Source organism: Gekko japonicus, unplaced genomic scaffold (assembly GCF_001447785.1).
Source record: "Gekko japonicus isolate JY-2015 unplaced genomic scaffold, Gekko_japonicus_V1.1 scaffold2860, whole genome shotgun sequence".
In the NCBI taxonomy this organism is placed as follows: domain Eukaryota; kingdom Metazoa; phylum Chordata; class Lepidosauria; order Squamata; family Gekkonidae; genus Gekko; species Gekko japonicus.
In genome coordinates this window covers 96,902-110,463 of record NW_015169873.1, presented here as the reverse complement: position 1 = coordinate 110,463, position 13,562 = coordinate 96,902, and the positions used below count along the sequence as shown (strand labels likewise).

General features: G+C 47.5%; 1 protein-coding gene across 1 annotated transcript in view; it reads left to right on the top strand.

Moving 5' to 3' along the window:
- LOC107115685 overlaps positions 1 to 13,562 on the top strand; it is a 29,590-nt gene that overhangs the window by 7,317 nt on the left and 8,711 nt on the right. The window contains exons 2-4 of the mRNA XM_015417444.1: positions 5,818 to 5,931; positions 8,799 to 8,945; positions 11,294 to 11,437. Coding sequence (XP_015272930.1) covers positions 5,818 to 5,931; positions 8,799 to 8,945; positions 11,294 to 11,437 — 405 coding nt within the window. The remainder of the gene's footprint in view (positions 1 to 5,817; positions 5,932 to 8,798; positions 8,946 to 11,293; positions 11,438 to 13,562) is intronic.

Sequence of the window (13,562 nt, the reverse complement as noted above, 5' to 3'; positions counted from 1 at the left end):
TGATGTCAGGGGGTGTGGCCTTATGACACACTTCCGGTGATGTCAGGGTGTGTGGCATATGCTAATGAGTTATGCTAATGAGTTCCCCTAGCTCTTTTTCTATGAAACGACCCCTGCTCCAATGGGACATGGGTTGCCATCTTGTACACAGTCCTCTGCCACCAGGCAGACGGCGCCTCCCACAGATAGACGGCCCAGGAGAAGAGCAGCGCTGAAAGCTAAGGATCCACATCTCCAGTGGGGTCCCGCCCCAGAGCCCGCCCCGCAACGGCACTGCCATGGCTCACTGCCCATCCATGCCAGCCCAGCCAGCTACTCTGCCTTCTCAGCCTCGCTGAGCATCAAACGTATGATGCTCGTATAAGTATCAAATGATATTCAAGACCAACTGGAAAACTTCTGCTCTCCGAAGCTTTTTCGCTTGATAATACTTATCGCGCCACCGAGGAAGGCAGTGGCCAAAATACGTTTGATGCTCTGTTGTTTTATGATGTTGCTCTGCTGAATTAGCTTATTTGCCATATTGGTAAAGGGGAAGGCAGTGGCCAAAATACGTTTGATGCTCATTATTTGCCATATTGGTAAAGGGATAATATTAATTATCGTATGGCAGTGTGTGTAGTAAAGCCAGGAGATCCTAAGATTGTCTGGCAGCCACGAGTTCTAGCTCTTTTAGCAATATGCAGCACTAGGTGGCGAGCTAGACTTGTTTTTTAAGGCAAGAGACGTTTCAGAGTTGGTTTGCCATTGCCTGCCTCTGCGTCACGACCCTGGTATTCCTTGGCAGTCTCCCATCCAAATACTAACCGGGGCCGACCCTGCTTAGCTTCCGAGATCTGACGAGATCGGGCTAGCCTGGGCTATCCAGGTCAGGGCAGGTAAAAGGATGTGTTTATAGCAGAGCAATTTTTTAATGGTGTGTGTGGTTAAAGGCAGCATGGTGCAGTGGTTAAAGTGTCAGACGAGGATCTGGGGAACCCAGGTTCGAATCCCCACCCTGCCATGGAAGCTTGCTGGATGAGCTAGAGCCAGTCACACACTCTCAGCCTGTGACCTACCTCACAGGGTTGTTGTGAGGATAATGCGGAGCAAAGGAGAATCACGTAAGCCAACTTGGGTCCCTGCTGGGGAGAGAGGCGGGATGTAAGTCGAGTAAGCAAATAAATCCTGGTTATTATTTTGTGGTAATTAATGGATCATCAATTAATGGATAATTGATGGATAATTACAACTTATGTTTAGTTTTGTTTTATACATGCATTGGGAGGCTTGTTTACCTTTTGTGTATTTGAAGTAGTGTGGAAGATCAGGAAACGGTGCAATGGGTGTCCCAATCTTTAAATCATAGAGAAAGCGGAAGGGGGTGGGACTCTGACCCATAGGAAAAATGGACCCTCTAAATGTGGGCCAAGCTGGAGCCATTACTTCCGTAGAAAGCAGACAGCCCATTTTCTGAGTCAGACTCCAGGTGGTAAAACAACAATTTTCTAGTCCTCAGTATATAATGCAATGTACTGGCAGTTGGAGCTGCGGTGACTCAAGTGGTTAAAACGCTGAACTGCAAGCTGTGGAAGGTTGGTAGTTCAGCAGTTCGAGACCCAGGGTGCCGCATGACGGAGTGAGCTCCCGTCTCTGGTTCCAGCTCCTGCCAACCTAGCAGTTCGAAAGCAAGAAATTGCAAGTAGATAAATAGGTACCACTTCGGTGGGAAGGTAACAGCGTTCCGTGCGCCTTAGTGTTTAGTCATGCCGGCCACATGACTACGGAAACGTCTTCGGACAGCGCTGGCTCTTCGGCTTGGAAACGGAGATGAGCACCGCAACCCTAGAGTCGGATTCGACTGGCTTTCGAGCAAGGGAACCTTTACCTTTTACTGGCAGTCGATCGTTGGGAGGCACTTGAACCAGAACATGAGGAATGTACCATGTTGGTCCTGATTTCTCTCCTCCTGTGCCGTTATCAAAAGTTGATTTAGTAGGGAAGTGATGGACATTGTGAGTTGGAAAGTCCCTGGTTCAGATCTTCACGAACTCACTCGGTGGCCCTGAGGCATGGCGTGGGAATCTTGCTCACTACTGCCCCCCGTCTGCAATACAGAGACAGCACCGCTGATCGATCTTGAAGGGCTGTTATAACAATGGCTCACTAGCACACCGCTGATCGATCTTGAAGGGCTGTTATAATGATGGCTCACTAGCACACACACCATGTTTTGAAAGAAAACTTTGAGTCGATGCTAAGTTATTAGCAAGAAATAAAGACAGCAGTGCTAAGACTACCCACCGTGATTGATGATTCCTCTTGAGTTATTATTACTACCAATCAGTTGAAACGTACATTCAAATCGTGAATGAGTTCTCTCTCTAAAACTGTTGGGAAGAGCAAAGGCCAGCCTTAAGTGGCTGAAAGTTCCAAAGGTTCAAGAACAGAATTTGGGGGTTGCTAAATACAAAGGAGTCTTGGGGGCAGTGATGCTCTGCATTCTTGGTGCTTGGGGGCCAGCAGTGGGAGGGCTTCTGGAGTTCTGGCCCCACTGGTGGACCTCCTGATGGCACCTGGATTTTGGCCACTGTGTGATACAGAGCGTTGGATGGGATGGACCATTGGCCTGATCCAACATGGCTTCTCTTATGTTCTTATGTCTGGGGCAAGTGATGCTCTGTATTCTTGGTGCTTGGGGGGCAACAGTGGGAGGGCTTCTAGAGTTCTGGCCTCACTGGTGGACCTCCTGATGACACCTGGGTTTTGGCCACTGCATGATTGATTATTCCTCTTGAGTTATTATTACTACCAGACAGTTGAAACGTATATTCAAATCGTGAATGAGTTCTCTCTCTAAAATTGTTGGGAAGAGCAAATGCTAGCCTTAAGTGGCTGAAAGTTCCAAAGGTTCAAGAATAGAATTTGGGGGTTGCTAAATTCAAAGGAGTATGGGGGCAGTGATGGTATGCATACTTGGTGCTTGGGGGCCAGCAGTGGGAGGGCTTCTGGAGTTCTGGCCCCACTGGTGGACCTCCTGATGGCACCTGGATTTTGGCCACTGTGTGATACAGAGCGTTGGATGGGATGGACCATTGGCCTGATCCAACATGGCTTCTCTTATGTTCTTATGTCTGGGGCAATGGTGCTTGGGGAGGTCAGCAGTGGGAGGGCTTCTGGAGTTCTGGCCTCACTGGTGGACCTCCTGATGGCACCTGGGTTTTGGCCACTGCATGACACAGAGTGTTGGACTGGGTGGACCGTTGGCCTGATCCAACATGGCTTCTCTTATGTTCTTATGTCTGGGGCAAGTGATGCTCTGTATTCTTGGTGCTTGGGGGGCAACAGTGGGAGGGCTTCTAGAGTTCTGGCCTCACTGGTGGACCTCCTGATGACACCTGGGTTTTGGCCACTGCATGACACAAAGTGCTGGACTGGGTGGACCATGGGGCTGTTCCAACATGGCTTCTCTTGTGATTTTATGTTAGTGGGCAAAGGAAGGGCCTAGTGTGGCCAATAGCAAGGCGGCCACCATGCGGCATTTCCTGTTTCTAGTTTTTAAGAACCACCCTCGGTACTCTCCTGTCTTGCCCCAAATACCAGCCTGGCTAAATGGTGAACTGTCTCTCGGATCCTCCCACCTGCTTTCTTTCAAGTTCTCACTTGCCTAGCCAAATTATGGCACACGGCGTCTCCTCCACCCGGAGATGGCCTCATCTCATACTTTAAATGAACGCCTAGTCACTGCTGCCTCTGAGAACTTGGAACTCCTGATTCCATTGTTAAGTTGCTGCTTATGGGGAGTGTGATCAATAGGGTTGTCAACTTCAGCTCCTCCATTAGCATGTTTCACAGCCTGGGGGACGCCTACATGACAATGACGCAGCCCTACCCCACCTTCCTGATGTTGTACATATTAGATTCCATGTCAAAAATGAAGTCAAATGAGGAGGGAGTTCTTGTATTTTATTGCAATGAAATACAGAAAACAGTTAGGCCAAAGGACCCATCAAAACTGACTGCTATCTTCTGAGCATATTCAGGAAAAAATGCCTCAATTAATAGGAAAACAATTAGACCAAATAGTTAACCAAAAATTGACAACTCGCTTCTTTTTCTTCATCTTCTTCTTGAACATATTCAGGAAATACATGATATTTTATACATGGACTGACATCATCAAGAAAACAATATTCAAACAGCATAAGTGGTTAAAAAAGACAGTGGTAATTTGAGTAATATTCCTCTGATTGGCCAGATATAAAGAAACATATCTACGTCAAACTAAGTGTTTACTTAACCTAACCTAAATTATGATGGGCAAGGATTCTTCATATCAGACTAAAATCTTATCTGACCAAGACATTGAAAGGTTTGCCCTAAGAACTACAGAATCATGAACTTTGTACCTATTAAGTTGTCTAACAATATCAGACCTACAAGAGGAAAGCCTTCTATATAACAGACCTTTCTAACATCCTAATAAAATATTACTTAAAGAACAAATCTATAAAAACCAGAGAAATATGAATATGAACAATCAAGAAGGAAAAAAACCTATATATGAAAATCTTTATATTCCCATTCATACTACACTGAGTAGATCTAAATGACCTGCCTCCCATTTTTCTCCTCACCTTGACACAGAGAGTCCTCCGTCTTTCTGTGTTATATACCTCTGAGGATGCCAGTCGTAGCTACTGGCGAAACGTCAGGTCCTACAATGCCAAGACCACGGCCAGACAACCCGGAAAATCTACAACCGCTAGTAATATGATTAATAATAGTATTTATGATGTGCAAAAACCATAAAACAGAACAAGATAAATTCGGAGGCAGGGGCAAGCAGTGGCAGACCACCTCTGAACATCTCTTCCCTTGAAAACCTTATGGGATCAGCATATATCGGCTATGACTTGATACCCTCCCCCTAAAAAAAGCTAGAATAAAAATCTTGTTGTATTAAGCAATGAGCATGCAAGCAAAATCAAGTCTTGAAAACTGAAGCGCCAGAGATAGTACTTGTGGTATCCAATGCAAAGATTCCACGGGGAGGGGCTTGCTGCTGCCATGGGATGCCCTTCCAAGGTAGCCCTCCGGGCTAGGCGGGTTGCCCAATCTTAATCATGCTGGGAAGTTTGGGGCTTTAACTGCTCTGTGACAGACAGACATCCACCAGGTGTGGCTTTCGCGATCAACTTCTCCCCATGCTGGGGGCAGGTGCACCAGTGGAATGTTTGCCTATCCGTGGAGCTACTGTGGGAATTGGAGCCCTGGTAGAGGCAAAAAGATGGAAGTTTTAGGGCTGGGGAAGTTAAGTGAAGAGTAGAAGCTAGGGTAGACTGGGGGAACCCAGGTTCAAATCCTGACTCTGCCACAAAGATTACTAGGTGAGCCAGTCGCTTTCTCCGAGACTGATTTCACACAAGCCTTGCCCCAGGCTCACTCTTCCATTTCCCTTGGCTGTTCTGTTCAATTTCCCACCGTTAGACACATGGCCGCTTTTGGACCCGCATAATTGCTGGTTTCCCCCATGTCTTCTCGATCCTTGTTTTCTGAGAAGATTCCCAGTTGCCTCGCGGAGAAGCCAAAATGCCCACACCCCTTTTCCATGCCCACTTGCCCGCCTTCCATCTGCCCCCTCCCCCGTGTTGGTTAAACTTTTGCGGGTTGTTGTGAGGGTACATAGCAGAGCATCAGCCCTTTGCAGGATAGGAGAGAGAAAAGATATTTATTTTATTTAAAATATTTCTATGCCTGCTTGCCTGTCTCCCAGGCATGTATGTTATAACCATAACCATAATATCTTCATAATTAATTCTCTTCCTTCTCTTCTAGCTTTTTGCCTGCAGTGCAATACGTGCCAAGGAGAATATGACTGCGTTGGAGAAACCGTCACGTGCAAAGACCCCTGGGCCAGCTGCACCACATCTGTCCGCAAGGCTTCAGTTTGTACGTATGATCCGTACTGATGCTTAAAGGCATTCCTTGTAAAGGATCGTTTCTTCTATAAACAGATTTTCTAAAATTCAAGCAGCCATGTTAGACAACTTGGTGGGGGGATACAAATAGGATCAGTGGGTAGGGTTGCCAGATGGTTTCAATGAAAATACGGGGTGCACTCGATAAAGAACTTGTTGACCGATATATAGAGTTTTTGGCAATTCCTAGAACTACCCTTTGTCACTTCAGGGTAGCTCTAGGAATCACTGGGAACTCTATGATAAGGAATTTCCTGTAACCTGGCAACTCTACTGCCGAGCGGTGGATTTGGTTATTTTTAAACCTTGCTGAATGCAGTGAAGAAGAAGCACAAAGGAAAGAAAAGCACACTTTCTGTGGAGGTTGTAGGCTTGCTTAATTAGAAAAGACTGGACATTTATATTCCCGGATTTTCTCAGTTTACTTACTGAAGAGAAAGGGCAAACACTGGACTGTCCAGGTTAAAACTGGACACCTGGCAATCCTAGCAGTAGGATTGTTTAGGACCACACAACAGAGTGAGGAAGCTTTTGAGTTTCACGGACGTCTTTCTCAGGCTTGATGACAGAAAAAGACAATGAAAAGGCGGGGTAGAAATCCCTTGTCGAATCCTCCTTCCTGAAATGTTATGGTCTGAAGACAGGGCATAGCAAACTCTCACAGTGGGCCAAGTCAGAGGAGGTGCTTACTGACATATGGTGGGGAACCAAGCACACCTTACATTCGTGCCCATCTGGCATCCCTAATAGGTTGCCAGTAATTAGGGTTGCCAGCTCTGGGTTGGGAAATCCCTGGACATTTGGGGGATGGAGCCTTGGGAGGGTGGGGTTTGGGAAGGTGAGGGACTTCAGTGGGGTATAACGCCATAGGGCTCACCTTCCAAAGCACCCATTTTCTCCAGGTGAACTGATCTCTGTCCCTCTTGAGATCGGTTGCAATCCCAGGAGATCTCCAGCTACCACCTTGAGGTTGGCAACCCGACCTTTTTACCCCATTAATCAGAATGCCCTCTTGAAGAGCTCTGTTCTACCAATTCTGGGAAATGACAGACGTGCGGGAGCCTTCCTAACCAGGCCAGGTAGCCATAGGCTGTTCCGCAAGGCGGGAGCACCAACAGAGGTATGATTGGTTACAGTACTTGGGCCCTCAGGTAAAACATACAGGGGGTGAGACATACAGGAAACCTATAGGCATTGTGGCGGCTTAGAAAGCAGAGCCCGGTTCCTCAGCCCCGAGCGAAGCCGAGGGTACCATTCCCGGAACCAATTTAAATGTGGTCATCTCCAGGGGTCGTTTTGTAGAAAAAGAGCTAGGGGAACTCATTAGCATAACTCATTAGCATATGCCACACCCCCTGACATCATAAGGCCCAGTGGTGGACCTGCAAGGCCGGCGGGAGTGTGGGGAAGCCCCACCAAGGCCCTCCCTGGCCCCAGGCAGGCAGGGGTGGGGAGAGACGGGGAGGAAGCAACTTACACTCCCTCTTCATCTGCCGCTGAATGAGGGCCGAAAGCGGGGCGGCCGGAAGCAAGGGGTGGGGCTTCGTCATGTGCCCCCCCCGCACCTCACCCGGGGGAACTGCGATCCCCCGCGATCCCCCCCCGAATCGACCTCTGGTCCTCTCACAGATGCAACCAGGCCACCTTCCCATTGTTTTGGAACTGTTTGAGAATATGAAGAAGAGGAGGAAGAAGAGTCGGTTTTTATAACCTGCTTTTCTCTACCTTAAGGAGTCTCAAAGCGATGGTATCTAACCCCTGATAGACTTGCATGCTACTATTCAAATTCTTCTGACAAATTTTGGAAGTGCAAAACTGAAATAGACTCCTTTTATCACGTTGGGTAGACATGTGAAAAAATTAAAAAATGTTGGAAAGAAATTAATAACATTATAGTGCAGATAATGAATATTAATTTACCGTTTGAACCAGAAATGTTATTATTGAACATTATGCCAGCTATACTAAAGAAGGAAGATGCCTATCTATGTACGCACTTGGTAATAACAGCAAGAATGATACTTGCTAAACACTGGAAGAAAGAAGACTGTCCGACTCAGAATGATTTTATAACCAAGATTTTAGAAGTAGTAGAAATGGACAATCTGACCTTGAAAATTCGCGGAAGAGAAGACGGGACTTTTCAAAATAGTTGGCAAAATTTTTATGAGTGGTTGGCAATGTTCCCTTGTGAGCAAAAATTCTACTCTTGTGAAATACTGGCATTAAAGTTGTGAGTGAGTGATTTGGCTACTACATAAATTAGATTGTTCTGGAGCCATCTTTCCTGAGCTAAGACAAAAATGTGTGAGCCGGAGGCTAAAAAACTGTGAGCTAGCTCACACTAACTCAGCTTAGAGGGAACACAGGTGGTTGGACTCACATTCACAGACAGTTTAAGCATTTCTTTGTACTTATAATCTAAAATTTATGTATATCCGGAGAAGGATCTTTTAAAAAATTTAATATTCAAGTGTTTGTTGGTGGAGGGTGGTTGGGGTTAAAACAATAAAAATAAGGGCTTGGCCCGTTTTAAAAAAAAACGAGTCTCAAAGTGGCTTACAATCGCCTTCCCTTCCTCTCCCCACAACAGGCACCTTGTGAGGTAGGTGGGGCTGAGAGAATTCTGAGGGAATGGTGGCTGGCCACAAGGTCGCCCTGAAGGTTTCGTGTGGAGGAGTGAAGAATCAAACCACTACTCTTAACCACTACACCACACTGGGTGAAACATGTCACCAGTTTCTAACACGGGGAGGGGGGAAAATCTCGACCTGTGCTTCGGGTATCGACGATGAGTTAGCAAGAAGGCAACCCCTGAAGGGTATTTCTATTTTCCAGCATTCATGGACTTCCAAACCGTTAAGAAAGGCTGCGCCCGCCAGCTGTACCCGCACCAATCCATCTCCCTGAACTCGCATATGATGTCTCTTTCGTATCAGTCGCGGTTCTGCTCCGAGGACGGGTGTAACAATGAGACCTATTTCGGTGAGTCCTGTCGCCGGTGCCAAAAATTGAAACGGGAAGTGAGGGGTTCCGCTCAGTCCCAAAACTGGGGGGTTTTAAGGACCAGAACGGGCAGGTGGGATTTCTCAGGAAAGTTCACGACACTACACAGTTGCCGCTCAAGTTCATTCACTGTGGGATTTCAAGAAGTTAGGAAAGGGTCTGGCTGAGGGGGAGGCATTGGCAGCAGGCCCGTAGCTACAGTGAGGCATCTCGAGGCCGGGGGCCCCGACTTACCACCTAGGCCTGCCAACTTTTTATTTTATGTTTTCGCCAAGCCATCACCCTGCCTTGCGAGTGCCAACAAGCCCGGCAGCTGGTAGAGGTAGCCCTGATGGTAGGACATGGCTGGTTGCTAACTGGGTGGAGAGGATCTCCACTGAGGATCTCTCAGCCTCACCGCCATTATCACAGCCTCCTGGTTGTCTCGGCCCCCCAGTAGGGAATGCCAGCGAGGCTAAAATCCTAGAGAGGCCGCCAGGAAAGCAGGGTGGGGAGGCTACTTCCTTCCCTCCTGGAATGTGCAGGTGAGGAATCAGCCTTTCTTGTTCTCAAACATACAAAGCAGCACCAGCTCCTCCCGGGTAAGTCAAAGGCTATCCCGGGGCAGGTTGGCTCACGGGTGTGTGTGCGGGGGTGCCCCCGACTTATTTAAATGCCCCCGAAGGGAAAAATAATCCCAGCCACACCCCTGATTTGTAGACACAAGGGGCTTTTCTGCGTTCTCACTTTCCTTGTATGTTTCTGTTGCTTCAGGGATTATTTTTCCCCCTGTTCTGCATAGGCTTTCCTCCCTCTAGTGGCTGATTCTATATTATATCACTATACGTCCAGCATATCTCTGCACACATTTAAACTGCAGGTTTTTATTCCGGAGATAAAGTGGTGTAATATCAAATCGACCTCTAGAGGGAGCAAAACGCATGCAGGACAGACCTTCCCCCTAAGCAACAGGATCTCATAACTGAGGAAACTGAGAATGCAGAAAAGCCCTGGGAGGGAAAAGAATATCATTGATATCTGTCATGGGGGGGGGGAGATTTATTTATTGAACAATTTTAAAGCTACCCTTCTCGAGGGAGCATCCACAATCTCCCTCCCCCTCCCACTGCCATTGTTTTTATCTTCACAATAATCCTGTGGGATAGGTTAGGCTGAGACGGTAACTGACTTATTTTGAGCAAGGATTCGAACCCAGACCTCCGTGGTCCAAGTTGGACTCTTCATCCACAATACACCACCCTGGATTAAAGGCTCAGAGTTCCATACTTGTTCCCCCCTAGCCCGAAGCTACCTGGAGAGAGTGCATCTCAGCAGCAGACGGTCCCAATCCTTTTCAGAGCTGTCTGTTTTCTGCTCAGTTCCCCCTTCTCTATGCTACTTTTTCATTCTTTGGAACTCGGGAAACGTGGTTTGCAGAGAGTGCTTTTAAGCAGAAGCGGAACAGGAGGAGGGAAGGAGGAAGAGGTCTTTCTCTGTCCTCTCAAAGGCAAATTTATCCTGGCTCCTTTGTTATTTAAAAAACAGAGTCTAGAATATCAGACTTGATGAAAGTTCATCTGATCCAGAGCAAATATGTTGCATCTAGCACAGGGGACTTGCGTGCCCTTGAAGACTTTTTTTCATGTGATGAATGGCCACAACTAGTTCGTCACAAGCACAGGTTGGCAAAGGATACTCAGGGCGATTCTGCATTGGCTTTTCCCTCCGTTGTTTTACAAAACCCACCTTGGAACAGAAATTCCCCTCTGCATTGCACACTGCGTTCGCTTTCTTTGATCATCAGATTTCATGGTACCCTCTGCATTGCATGCCGCTTTTGCTTTCCTTGATCATCGGGTTTTATGGTACCCTCTGCATTGCATGCCGCTTTCACTTTCTTTGACCATTAGGTTTTATGGTACCCTCTGCATTGCATGCTGCTTTCACTTTCCTTGATCATCGGGTTTATGGTACCCTCTGCACTGCATGCCACTTTCGCTTTCCTTGACCATCGGGTTTTATGGTACCCTTTGCACTGCATGCCGCTTTTGCTTTCCTTGATCATCGGGTTTTATGGTACCCTCTAGATTGCATGCCACTTTTGCTTTCCTTGACCATCGGGTTTTATGGTACCTTCTGCATAGATTTATGGCCATGGCCATTTAGGGGTGACTTTGCAGTCAGTACACCAGTGTCCCGAGGTATTTGAATGTGGTTTTGAGCTGCACTTTTTCCTCCCAGTTGAGAAAATGGGAAGCGAATGTTAGATGCAGAATTCTCTCTGTGCCCTTCCCCTGTTGCCGCTTCCCTTCTGAGACCCATAGTGACCCCTGTCTGTCTCCCTGCAGTCTCCCATCCTCCCCCTGCCAACCACATGCGTTGTCACACCTGTGGAACCCAGGGCGCATGGTGCCCCGAAGGTGCCCGCAGTCAGATCAGCTGCGTCGGAGACCAGGACCAATGTGTGAACCTTGACGTCACCGGACACATGGGTAAGTAGGAGGGGGTAACAGGGGCATTTGGGGGAGAGGAGGAAGGATAGACGGATACAGTGGGAAGGAGATGAATGGCAGGACATAGCAGGAGGAGGAGCTGTCAATGGGAGATGTTGGGTGTAAAGCAGAGACATGCTTGGTGAAATTAGAAACACAGGATGGAGTTTTCTACATACTTTTATACCTTCCGCACCCAAAAGGTGTCCGCATGAGGCAGTGTTCCAGGGCATGAAAACAAGAAGTTAACGGAAAGAAGGCAACGCATCCAAAGCTAAAAGGGTTGCCAATCCCGGGTTGGAAAATTCCTAGAGATTTGGAGGTGTTGCCTGAGCGAGGCAGGAATTAGGCAAGGGAGGAAGCTCGGCAGGATACAATGCCGCCAAGTCTGCCCACCAAATCAGCCCTTTTCTCCAGGGGAGCCACTCTCTGCAGTCTGGAGCTCACTTGTAATTCTGGGAGATCCCCAAACCCCACTTGGAGGTTGGCAGCCGGACAGTGAACGCTCCTGATCTTGGCACACTGGACCACAATGATAGCCCTGAAGCAGGAGGAGGGGCTCCAAAGCGGGGGATCCCCCGCCCCCAACTGGGGATTGGCAGTCCCAGATATGTGCCAACATGGAAGGCCATGTGCTGTGAGTGAGAGGAGAAAGGGAGAGGAGGGGTCAGAGGGCAGCTCCCAGGTTAAGACAAAGAGAAACATCTCATTCAAGGAGAGAACACCTACACACCCTTAGAGCGACATAGTGACCACCAATGTCCAGGCATGCTGAGTTGCTCTCTCCCGCACTTAAGCCCTGGTCAGCCGTCCATGGAGGAAGTAGAAATATCCGGATAATAACAAACCCAGCATTGTTGTTAGACGTGGGATGTGCTCTCGTTCAAACTGTCGGAAGTCCCAGATGCGACGTCCCCCGTCTCAGACCTCCAGACTGAGTGGCAAGAGAGACTAGATAGCTAGACAGGTGTTAAGTTGCTCGCTTAACAAAGAAGTCGGAGAGTAGCAAGAACACAACTTTATTCTTCCACTCGAACACAACTCCAACACGGATCGACATCTGATAGCCAGAACAGAACAGTTCAACTTTTACATTGCAGTTGTCCTGCTTTTAAACTCTCCCAGCTAATGTAGCTACACCCACTGTACAAATACCAACCAATACGGTTGTTCATATAAGGACCAATCACGGACGTTCCCGCTCAGGGAGCTTGCTGTAAAGTGATTGGCTAGGTGCTTCCTGGGCTAGCAATGCGATTGGATGGATTTGGATCCTAGCCCAGGACGAAGCTCAACATGGCAAGTCGATTAGATGTTTCACATACATCATGCATTCAATGGCAGCTATTGAATACATTACAACAGGCACACAAGCCTTTCTTCCTGTATCTACTCTTCTGCCACTGTCCTCTTTGAAATGCAGATTGTGTCCTCAGGGATCAATTTCCCCTTCCTCCTCCTCTCTCACTCTGGATGAAGACATGCTCTCTCCCTGCATACACCGAGAGAGGGACACGCGGTCCTCTCTTGGCACCATGAGGCAGACAGGGAGGACTGGTTTTCACTTTCAATTATACGTTGTGTTCACAAACAGGGTAGTTTCTGCTGCCACCAGGACTTTAAACAAATTCCAGATTTTCTCTCATTAGCTAGTGTTGGTAATGTGACCCAGGGTCTGGGCTTTCAAAGGTCTATGTGGCCCTGGGGAAGGATTGAACTGAATTCTGGGTTAAACTTAAACAAAATAGGATTTATTGAAATAAGAACAAAACAAGATGCTGGTTATCTGTAACTGTTTGGGAATAAGGAAATTATGAATAAACTGGTGAGGTATCACACACGATCTTCTTAACATTAAGATCCCACTCTTGACAGGAATATCTTCCTTTAACAGGCAGTCACACTGGCTTAGGTCTTGCACTATAGGTTCTCTTTCACCACTCTAGGTTCTCACAGACCCTTCTCATAGCTCCTTCACAACTTTAGCTTTTACAGACTTGTATTCTGAGCTCTTTGCTCTTTAAGTTTTCACACAGCCTCTGTCCCCTCACTCACTGACTCACTAACTGAATATCTCCGATTTCTCTAACTGACTTATTTGACACACACACACAGATTCACTCCA